The sequence below is a fragment of the Hippocampus comes genome, unplaced genomic scaffold (assembly GCF_001891065.2).
Source record: "Hippocampus comes isolate QL1 unplaced genomic scaffold, H_comes_QL1_v1.1 scaffold56, whole genome shotgun sequence".
In the NCBI taxonomy this organism is placed as follows: Eukaryota; Metazoa; Chordata; class Actinopteri; order Syngnathiformes; family Syngnathidae; genus Hippocampus; species Hippocampus comes.
In genome coordinates this window covers 264,350-275,724 of record NW_017842056.1, presented here as the reverse complement: position 1 = coordinate 275,724, position 11,375 = coordinate 264,350, and the positions used below count along the sequence as shown (strand labels likewise).

The 11,375-nt window shown below is 51.4% G+C and overlaps 1 protein-coding gene across 1 annotated transcript in view; it reads right to left on the bottom strand.

Annotated features, from left to right (window-relative positions):
- The window catches only part of cacna1fb (calcium channel, voltage-dependent, L type, alpha 1F subunit), a 31,138-nt gene that overhangs the window by 12,541 nt on the left and 7,222 nt on the right, over window positions 1-11,375 (bottom strand). Inside the window, exons 2-18 of the mRNA XM_019860839.1 lie at window positions 10,166-10,422; window positions 9,738-9,838; window positions 9,468-9,573; window positions 9,017-9,156; window positions 5,404-5,555; window positions 5,177-5,329; window positions 4,867-5,063; window positions 4,114-4,217; window positions 3,633-3,784; window positions 3,379-3,453; window positions 3,143-3,224; window positions 3,041-3,067; window positions 2,795-2,955; window positions 1,355-1,580; window positions 1,074-1,281; window positions 312-432; window positions 27-102 (exon numbers count right to left, since the gene is read on the bottom strand). Coding sequence (XP_019716398.1) covers window positions 27-102; window positions 312-432; window positions 1,074-1,281; window positions 1,355-1,580; window positions 2,795-2,955; window positions 3,041-3,067; window positions 3,143-3,224; window positions 3,379-3,453; window positions 3,633-3,784; window positions 4,114-4,217; window positions 4,867-5,063; window positions 5,177-5,329; window positions 5,404-5,555; window positions 9,017-9,156; window positions 9,468-9,573; window positions 9,738-9,838; window positions 10,166-10,422 — 2,338 coding nt within the window. The remainder of the gene's footprint in view (window positions 1-26; window positions 103-311; window positions 433-1,073; window positions 1,282-1,354; window positions 1,581-2,794; window positions 2,956-3,040; window positions 3,068-3,142; window positions 3,225-3,378; window positions 3,454-3,632; window positions 3,785-4,113; window positions 4,218-4,866; window positions 5,064-5,176; window positions 5,330-5,403; window positions 5,556-9,016; window positions 9,157-9,467; window positions 9,574-9,737; window positions 9,839-10,165; window positions 10,423-11,375) is intronic.

Genomic DNA, 11,375 nt, shown 5'->3' with positions numbered 1-11,375 from the left:
CCCTCCTCCCCACCCGCGCCGCTTACTCTTTGGCCTTGTCATCTCCATCCCCTCCGGCCAAATTGTCCACAGCGATGGCCAAGAAGACGTTGAGCAGGATGTCTGAGGTGCGTTAAGAAGATTTCTCCTGGCTCAAATCGTCACAGAGGTGGTCATCGGCTCAAGGAAATGGAAAAACTTTGTGCTCAAGGAAAATCTTGTGCAGGTCACTCGCTGCTCTTGTAAGGCAAACGCGGAGTTCCTCAGGGTTCTTCTTTTGGTCCCTTTTGATTGGACAAAAGACACGAAGAGCACATTGTGCCAAAGGATACAGTTGCCGCAAATGAAGAGGATGACAAAGTAGATGCAGACGATCATCCCGGGAAAGACGGGGCCGCCGTACGCCATGATGCCGTCGTACATCACCACGTTCCAGTCCTCGCCTGTCAGGATCTGCGACATGAGGTCGGGTTATCAGTGACACACTCAGCGATACGGCTGGGGGAAAAAAAAAAAAAAAACGGAGCTGTTCAATGGTTCCGCGATTACTTTTCATCAGTTGCTGACCGTCTGTAAAATTTTGGCTGTGATTTCCCAACGTGGGGGGGACTTCAGTCGGCAATTTTAGGTCTTGGCTATTGTTTGGCTAAGATTTACAAAAGACTCAACTTGACGAAGACTTTAAGCGCAGGCTTGAAATGTCCCCTGAATTTACATGTGCTGCTTAAAATCTGCTTTTAAAAGACAGTGAGAGACTTTTAAATTGTTTTTGAAGGAAATTGCTTCTCCCGTGTCATGTGAGCAACCCACCAGAAAGCAATGAAATGAGTGGAAAGACCCTTTTGGGTCATTCAATTTGCATTCCAGAATTTTAGGCTGTTGAGAAAATTGAGAATGGCAATGTGCAAGATTGAAAAAGAGAAACAAACAATGGAACTGAATCTGTCCGTCTGAACACCACAAAGACAAGTTAGCGAGGTGAACTTCACCGTTTAGCTTAGCTGGCCACTCAAACACGAGCTAAGCTTCATGTCGCTCACGCGCTCAACCGAGAAGAAAACACTGTCGATGCGACCGCCATCAGCGGTCTCTACCTGGAAGCAGGTGAGCAGCGCCTGCGGGAAGGCGTCAAAGGTGCTGCGCTTGGTCTGCGTCTCGTCGAAATTGAACTTGCCGCCAAAGAGCTGCATGCCCAGCAGGGCGAAGATGATGAGGAAGAGGAAGAGGAGCAGCAGTAGCGAGGCGATAGACTTCATCGAGTTGAGCAGAGACGCCACCAGGTTGGACAGAGCCGTCCAATGGCTGCGCAGAGGAGATGGTGCTCGAGGATTTGCCATGCCGGGAGGTTTCGCGGTGCGGCGTGTCCTGTCCTCACCGCGTGACCTTGAAGATACGCAGCAGGCGGACGCAACGCAGCACGGAGATTCCCAGCGGCGGCATGATCTCCAGCTCCACCAGGATGGTCTCCACGATGCCGCCGCAAACCACGAAGCAGTCGAAGCGGTTGAAGAACGCCACAAAGTAATGCGCCAGGCCCAGGCTGTACATCTTCAGCAGCATCTCCACCGTGAAGAGCGACAGCAGCACCTTGTTGGCAATATCTGCACGCCGCATGGGGAGGCGCGCATGCACATGATCATACACACGGACACGGCAAACCACGCACGCAATTGTGCTCACGCACGACCTGAACTGGACGGTTATGTACAGCTGGTAACATACACATGAAATAACACACACGCACGTGCAACGTGTAAACGGTAACACACAGTAACACAAACGTGGTTGCACAATCCTGGTCACTCATAGAGATGGAACACGCAAATGGAAGCACTTGTTAATAACACACACACATAGAAACACTTGGGAACTGGCAAGCGGTTCAGGGTGCCCCCTGCCTACTGCCCGAAGATGGCTGGCAGATGCTCCAGCACGCCCCCTGCGACCCTTGTGGGGATAAAGCAGATCGGAAAATGGATGGATGGATGGACCTGGTCACACACACGGCAACACACACAAAAGCACGCACGTGGTCAAACAAATGTAGTCACGCACACGGAAGCACACGCACATGACAACAGACCTCGGCACACACACATTTTAACATGCGCAGAGTCATTTGGCAACACAGATAATGTCATGAGGTGTGTGTGGTGGTCGTGGACCCCAAAAAAAGCACGGAGGCGGGACAAGCCGAGTGTACCGAACAAAAACACTTACTGCGGGCACACTGGAAAAAAACTACATTCAAAACACAAACAAAGTCCTGAAAACCCCAATGAACAAAAGTAAGAAACAAAAACCAAAACAAAACATGACAGTGGCGCAACGATGCGACGCTGAGTGGTCGGCGTGGAAGTCTTTTTAAAAAAAAAAAAAAAAAAATGAGCGAATGACATGACGACCAACAGGTGCGACGCTGGAGGAGAAGCCCTATAATGCCACCTGTTGGTCACAAACGGAACACAACCATGACAGGAAACTACGAAACAAAACCTAATCTAACCGAACCCAAAAAAAAAAAAAGAATCATGACAAATTGAGCTGACACACAACGACCACACGGACATGGTAACACAGAAATAGTAACACACACATTGGTCACATAGACATGGCAACCCAGCATTGGTCACACGCGGCAATACACACACATGGCCACACACACTCGCTAACGCGCGTATTGGAGCGCAGTCGAGGGGCACGCAAACACGGTCGCACGGGCATGATCGGCACATGCACGCTCATCATCATGAACTCCGTCGCACGCCCACACACACACACGGCGTTTAAAGAGTAGAGGGGGCCACGGCCGTACCCTGCACCTGCGTCAGCCAATCGGGTTGGTCGTAGTGCTCGGAGGCGCTGAGGGAAGTGTTGAGGAAGACGAGCAGCAGGACCAGCCAATAGAAGGTCACCGATTTGACGGCCGTGCGACAGTTCCTGCGACACACTCGGTTCCAGCGTCGCAGGGTCCGACTGGGTTTCACCGAGGCCGCAATAACATCGCCGTGAGGTCACTTCCCGCCTCCACCGATAAAGTGGCGTGTGATTTTGAACTCACCAGCAGCCGATCTTCATCATTCGAGCACTGAAACAAAAGAGAGGCGAGGCAATGTGCCGACGGGATCCCCGTGAGCTTTGAGCGGGTGTGTGCGGGCGTTACCAGCAGGCCTGGCAGCAGTTGGTGTGTTCTTCATCGATGTTTTCCGTGTTCTCCGACGCCGTTTCGCTGGCAGGAAGACTTGCTGAGCGGGCGACATGACGCACTCATGTGACCCTTGACACTAGTCGGGGAATTTGCTGATCTGAACGATTGATTGACCATCTCATCGGAGGGTCATTAGCCGAACGTGTGTGTGCGCGCGCGCGCGTGTGTGTGTGTGTGTGTGTGTTTCGCACCATGTGTCTCATTGGAGTGACTGAACCATCCAAACTTCCCTCTCTTCTTATCCGACAAATCACCGAGAGATGGACCTACACACACACACACACACACGCACACACACACAGACACGCGCACACACACACACACACACACACCCACACACACACACACACACACACACACACACACACACACACGCACTCACTTCATTAATCTGCACGCACGCATGCTAAAACACACACACACACGCACACACACACAAACTCACGGTGGTTTCCTTCCTCTTCCAGCTCATCCATGTCCTCCGCCTGAGTGATCCAGTCCATGTATCCACACAGGTCCTCCTCCATCTGCTGCTTCTCACGGAGCTTCTGGAAATCTCCGCGAGCCTTCGCCTTCTCCCTCTCCTTGCTGAACTCTCTGCAACGTCAACCCAAGATGACTCCGGGCTTGACGATAGTGGGCTCGACAATAACGGTGGGCAGCAGGGGGGTGGCAGGGGGTGAGGGGTTGGGGGGGGGGGGGTCACAAAGTGAGCATGTCGAGGCAGGTTCTGCTAGCGTAGCCTTAAGGTGACAATGAGATGTCAATGATGTCACTGACATCTCATTGTCAAAAAATGCACAAGAAGAACATCACGGCAATCTGTACGTCGCATAAGAACGCCACCAAAATGTAACAATGGCTCAATAGTACAGTACTGGAAAAAAAAAAAAAGTGCCAGAGAGCGCCTTGAGAAGTTGACTGACCCGCTGAGGACACCGAGAACCAGGTTGAGAACGAAGAAGGAGCCGAAGATGACCAGGCTGACGAAATAGACCCACGGCAGCTCAAAGCCGATGGCGTCGTTCATCTGCGCGCATGAGCGGATTATTATGAGGGCGGCCATGACGGTGGGGCGTGTAAAGCGATGGAATACTACAAGGGGCCATCAAGCGACATCATTCTCACAAAACACTTTCCGACACACAACTGAAAGGCTCTCAAAGTTACACTCATGATGCGAGATAAACTCAAAACATGAGTTTCGGTCGTATCTCTGACTGACAGCATTGCAGTTGTGGATCTGAGCAAAAAAAAAAAAAATGTTTGATGTTTTCGTGTGAGAGTGTTTCAGCAGAGGGAGTAGGAGTGTTTTGATGGTATGTATGAGAGCATAACAGGTGTGTGAATGAGAGCATTTTGGTAGCACGCGCGTGAGAGTGTTTGAGCTGCGTGTGAGATCATTTCAGAAATGTGAAGGAGAACTTTCAGGACACTGAAAAAAATGGCGTTGAAATGACGCAAATTTACGGCAGGGAGCGCCAAATAAAATCGTTTGGATCCCGAGACATTTTTGAAGTTGGATGTCTCGTCTACTTCAAAATGTACCCTGATCGTGCAACCACTTGACCAAATAAATTCAACAAAAACTTTTTTTCAGTGTCACGTGCGCGATGGGTAATCCTGAATTCCGTCGCCAACGGCCCCTCATCCGGCGCGTTGGGCCGGTCGTTCGTCACCCAGTAGAGGACGTCGGTCCAGCCCTCCATGGTGATGCACTGGAACACCGTCAACATGGCGAAGAAGAAGTTGTCGAAATTGGTGATGCCGCCGTTGGGCCCGTCCCAACGCCCGCGACACTCGGAACCGTTCACCGCGCACTGGCGGCCGTGACCCGCGAAGGCGCACGGCACCGGGTCGTCCTCCACATACGTATCTGCCGAGGACAAAGACGTGAAGCGCGGCGGCGGTTCTCAAAGGGGGGAGTAACGTTCGCGACGACGCACGTCGAATGAGCTTTAGCATCCAAAGGTCATCCGGGCCGCGCACCGGTTTCGATGTAGTAGCAAGTCCTGTGCATGCGTCCAATGAAGAGCTCCAGGCCGATGATGGCGTAGATGATGATGACGAAGAGGACCAGCAGAGCGATGTGGAGCAGCGGAACCATGGCCTTCATGATGGAGTTCAGCACAATCTGCAGACCTGTCACACACACACGCGTACGTCAACGCAGGGTGAAACGGTCCGGCCGCCACGCGCCCCGGCGCCGCACTCACTGGGAACTCCGGAAACCAGCCTGAGGGGCCGCAAGACCCGGAAGGCGCGCAGAGCTTTGACGTCCAGACCTCCAGGTTTGCCCGGCATGTGGTGCGTGCTGGCCTGTTCGCCTGACTTGTGCGTCATGGTCTCCAGGACGACACTGAACAACCTGTTGCGGAGACGGGACGGGACCACAGTAACCACGTCGCAAGCTATCATCGGACCGCGCGAAGGCAAGATGGCAATGGCGCGAAGGGCGGTCGACGCTACGTTTTGGACTTGCATAGATAAGGTGGGACAGGAAGTGCTGCTCCACATTCACTCAACCTGGCCTGAACCGAAGTAGAACCCGAGGCTCGTATTTAACGAGCCGAAGACAAGCCCGAGTCATCCTAAACGCTTGCGACAGCTTGACGCCTGAGCACGGCGAAGAAATGAGCTTGATGGCAAGAAAACAACAACAACGGAACAGCAATGTTTACAAGATCATCAACAACTTGTCAACGTCAAGTCGCGAGAGAATGACAATCAGTCGACACCAATGTAACAATGCAACCATCCCAATGACACAGAAGCAACCTGACAAACAACAGGCGGTATGGTCACAGAAATGCTCACATCGTAAAAAGCTTCTCGGGCACAGAAAACACAAAGGCAGAACAAGGAGCGTCATGGCGGTCTTTGAGGAGGAAGAGTTTCATGTTCTGCTGACGAGTCATCGGCAGAAAGCGATTGCAAGCTCAAAAAAACGAGTGGACGGAGGGCGTTTGTCCTCCGGCCGCCATGACGGCAGCCTTCATCACGACCCCCGAGGACGGGCGGCGAGGGCAACGGTGAGCAAAATTTGTCAGCACCAGCGAGCGTCTCCGCCGGCCCGCCGTGACGAGCCGAGCGTTACGCACGCTCGCGACAACGGCGCTGAATCACACCAAATGTGGCGGCGCCGCGGGCGTCCGCTAGGGACGCCCCACAAACGAGGACGTCAGCTCACGTTTGCCTCGGCTCTCAAACGCTTTAGCGCCGCGCCGCTGCACCGCAACCGCTGACGGACACTCAACCCACTCGCCCGGTCGCTAAGACGGATAACTGCTATGAATAAGAAGGAACACAAAATGAATGCGAAAATAACACAACAACAGAACAATAACATGATCACATTAACCCGAACAATAACACCCAAATTCTGCAACAGTTTCAACAAATAACACACCCGTATTGGAAGCGTGTCAGAATAATAAGATCCGAATAACAAGCCAACATGCAAGGCATTGCACCGGAGCTGGCTTGGGGGGGGGGGGGGATGCTACAGCCCCCATTTATTTATTTAGATGTTATGTCAGTTTAAAAACATTTTTTAAAAAATATATTAGGTCGCCATTTTGTTCCAATACAATTCCGTGTTTGTGCTCCAGCTGTACCCCTGTGTGTGTTTGTGAGGGCAGCGGGGGTCGGGCTGAGTCTTGCAGTGAGTCCTGGCGCATTCGAGGCGCCTTTGGAAACGAGCCCTCAGCGGGCGCTGGTTGACTGCGACCGTTTGGAAACTTTGCTCGAATTTGTCTTTCGGCTAAACACGGTTCCAGGCACCGGGTGCTCCGACTGGGAACCCGGTGCGCCAGTGCTTGCAAGGACACGCGCTGTGAATCAAGTCCCCAAACTCGAGGAGGATCCACTGCCATGGGTGGAGGACTTGTTTGCAACCTTGTCGGAAGGTCAAGTCAAGTCAAGTACAACTTTATTGTCAAATGGTCAGCTTTTTACAAAAGGCCACGCATACCAACGGGCGCTTCGAGGACTTTCAAGAGAGAATGTCACTATCAACACTCATAAGGGTCTCTTTCAGTACCGTACAACCGGCCAGTGTTTGGAGAGGCGTAAAGCCGCGCCATTTTCCAAAGGTCAAAGGACACTTTGTTGCAGGGAATCCTGCACGTTGCAGTTTACGGGGACGAGTAAAGTGGAACATTTGGCAAATCTAGGGCAGATACTGTCACAAACAGGGCTGCGATTGCAACGCTCCAAGTGTGCTTTCATGGCTTCAAGTGTGACCTGCACAATGACACCAAGTGGAAGTGGGATGCAAGCGAAGGAAGTCCTCCATTCATCGAGATTGCTTGCGTATCATGACCCAGCCGAGGCAATTAACCTCTCCTGCGATGCCTCCCCCCCGTGAAGTGGGGGAGGTTTTTTGACTGATCACGAGGGGTGGAACGGAGAAGCCGACTGGCTACTCTCAGTTGGATAACGAGGGTCCGGCTGTTCTTTTTGCCGTGAAAGCTCTCCATCAGTCCCTCTGTGGCCGAGCGTTGACTTTTACAATCGTGAGCCACTGATGAGCTTATTTTGCCAGATAAAACGTATCCCGCCTTTCGCATCGGTCAGGATACAGCGTTGGGCTCTCACGTTGTCAGCGTATGGGGACGGCACTGTGTACGGAGCAAGAAAAGATCATGCAAATGGACAGCGAGGGATTCAAAACTCTCCGAGGTGAAAGACTTTTCTCTTTCAAGGTTGGCCCAATGTGCTGGAGCAAGAGGAACTGGGGCCTGATGCAAAATGCGAGTTAGAGCTGAGTCTACAAGAAGGACGCATATTGTGGAGATCTCGGGTTATCGTGCCTCCCCTCGGGCCGTGCACAGACAGTGGAAGAGATTTGTGTGACCCATGAAAAGTGAATGAAAAGTCTCGTAAGGTCCTACGCCCGCTGACCATATTTTGCCCAAGACCTGGAGAGCAAGGTTAAAGTCAGCGTCAGACGAACCAGAGCACGCCACCGCCAGCTGCGTTGCATTGGCCAGATCGCTTCCCGTCTCGGCTCCGTTTGGATTTTGCTAGCCCGTTTATGGGGCACATGTTGCTGCCGATGGTGGACGCACATTCCAAATGGAAAGAAGCTTTGAGAATTGTGGACAAATAAAAATAAGTTTTGCCGTCCGTAGCCTGCCGGACACCCTGGTCACAGATAACCTTCCGGAAACTGACACGAAAGCTCAAGTGGAGAGAAAGCGGAGCAAGCAAAAAGAGGATCAACGTGCGCAAGAGAGAGACACTCTTATCCTGGTGATGCAGTTAATCTGACAAACTTTGGCGGTACTCGGAGGCATTACTGGTTGGCGGGAGTCGACCGGCGTCGACATCAGGATCATGTGCGTCTGCATCGTGGTGCGCAGGTAACCTTGACTAGCCCCTTTTAGGGACCAGCCACCACCATGTTCAAGAAAAACCATGCCCACCAGTGACATAACACAAACAACAACGTCGCAACAATAGCGCATTTCACCACCGTAGCGCTGCTTTTGCAACCGCTAACGACACGATCCTTTCACGCAGTCGGTAAGAGAGAAATTAAAAATGGTAACATAAACACGGAATAATCTAACAAGTCCTATCGTGGAACAACAACACAATAACGTAACGCTAACATGAAAAACACAGTACGTGATTAATCAACAATAGCATAACAATCATGAAACAAGGATACAAAATTAACAACGACGTAGTGAAACATCTTCACCCGGTAGCTTCGATGTTACTATTTGAATTAAATCTCTCATCCAGACGTATGTCACTGCTTGTGCAATAGAAATAAGTCACAACTAAACAATGTCATCACAAAACGTTAGCTTAGCTTACCCGACGATGACAATAACAAAATCCAGAAGGTTCCAGCCATTGCGGATGTAAGAACTCGGGTGCATGACCAGACCATAAGCCAGGATCTTCAGGAAGGTTTCCACCGTGAAGATGATGAGGAACACATACTCCACTTGTTCCTAAAGGAAACACGGCGGTGTCAAATATCCTCTCTCCAAATGTCCAAATGTCTTCACTATGTGTCTTAAAGTTCCCAAATGTCCCCACTTTGCGGCAAATTGTCCTATTTGTGTGTAAATGTCCTCACAATGTATCTGACTGTCCTAATTTTGCCTTTAAATCGTCACACTGAACTGTCTACGAAACGGTAAAAGTGTAAGCGGGCAACTAGCTTAGCTTTAGCTTGTCTTGGCACGGGCATAGGCTGGCTTCGTACAAGGTGTGGTCTATACGTGTGCGTCATTTGAGGGGTGCGGAGTGTACGGCTCACCAGGTCGTGATTGGTGGAGTTGGAGTCGTCCTCAGGAAAGGGCTTGGACACCCCCAACGCAACACAGTTAGCGAAGATGGCTAACAGGATGAAGATGTCAAAAGGCCTGAGGGACACTAAGGAAGCTCAATCAGGCACACATTTTCCACTGGAAATACGTCACGGGCTGCCGCGCACGGAGTCCATCCTTGGTGGTTGAACGGCGGTAACAGGAAGTGATGTCATGAGCATCTGAATAATTAGCTCCGTAACTGGGATTAAAAAGGATACTTCCATTCAACAATGGAGAGCGCAGCACGTCTGATCGGGTTGTTGAGCTTCAGGCAGAACAGCGCTCGGGGCGCTCGCTGGACCTGATTGCTCCCCTGGACCTGGACAGGAAGTGACATCATCACCTTTAGACAGTGTCTTTTTCCTACCGCGTTGCTCTCTACGTGTACTTTCAGTGACACATAGCAAATTCCCTCACTCGTTTCTGAGAGTGTTATCTCACCTGCCTGCTAGCGTGTTGTTCAATCTGCCGTTGAGCATATTGACACTTCACAAGTTGTCTCACAAATTTCTTCGCATGTAGTCTGACATATCTCTTAGCATGTTGTCTCAAACGTCACTGAGCTCGCGTGTTTTGCTGCTCTCTAATTCGGAGATGAACAAAGTAACTCTTGCTGAGTCGCGTATCGCTTAACGCGTTGTCTGACCTGTTTCTTAGCGTGCTGTCCCCTCCTACGTTGCGTTCCAGTGGAACTGGTGGTTGAGTGGAGGGTGTCTGTCCTGGTCATTCGCACTCCCTGGTCCTGGCCCTCCAGCTCCTCGTCCCAGTCCCCTCCGCCTCTGTCCTCTCCCGCACCTCCGCCGCCGCCGCCGCCTCCTCCTCTGTCTTCCTCTCCGCCCTCCTCACCCTCGCCGCCACCATCTTCACCGTCCACAGCGTTGGCATAGCCGTTACGTGCCGCGCCTGGCAACCGACATGAGGATTCAGGAATGGCGGACGCAAACGGGCAGGAGAAAAAAAAAGGTGCCAGTCAAGCTTGCGTCGCAGTCGCCCTCTTACTGGACTGGTGGGGGCGGTTCACGCAGCCGTCGCTGGTCAAACGCTAATTCTGTCCGACCAGAAGGCAGCTAGGCGTAGCGGCGCAAGTGGCCTGTTTGAGTGCGTCCATTTCGAGGGTGAGAAACTTCAAAGTTGGACTTTGAAAAGCCCAGCATGCCCAAGCAGAAAATTAATGGATGGACGGATGGACTGGAGCTCCAGCGAGAAGGCACACCCTCCAGCCGAGTGAGGCCGTTTTCCACACATCCTTTTCGGGTGAGCGGTGCGGGTTTGCCCGCTGGAAGTGAATTTGAAGGGGGGAAGTCAAGCTCACACTTTGAGATGAAAAATGAAATGATGTCTAAAATACCGTATAGACCTTAACATCCTACGTCGAATGCAGCTTACGAAAAGCCTCTTGCGTTTGCACATCTTGGTGACTTATCGACAAAAACAAATCCAGCATGACTGAGACGGCATGTGAGATGCTCATATCCTCATTCTCTTATAAATCAGACAAGGAGGCTCTCATCCTTGTGAGATTTACAGAAGTTGAAGTGGGCAAAATGAGAAATTGTGGTGGCGAGCGATCGCCGTTTTGGGGAATGTCTGTACAATGATTTTCAATGGACACATTTTGGCTGGTTCCTTTCCTGACTCCCACCAAGACATTTGGAGATGGTTGGAGGCGTGGCTCTATTGCTGACATGTAAAGGGGCGTTTTGAGAGGAGTTAGGTATTGACTGATTTCAAGGCAGCCTCAAATCATTTTCCTGATGAAAAACAAAAACACACGAATTGAGCTTGTTCGTGAGAAATGGACCGTGGATCCCTTTAAAACAGAAAGACCATTGAGGACTAAGGAACTCAGAAGTTTG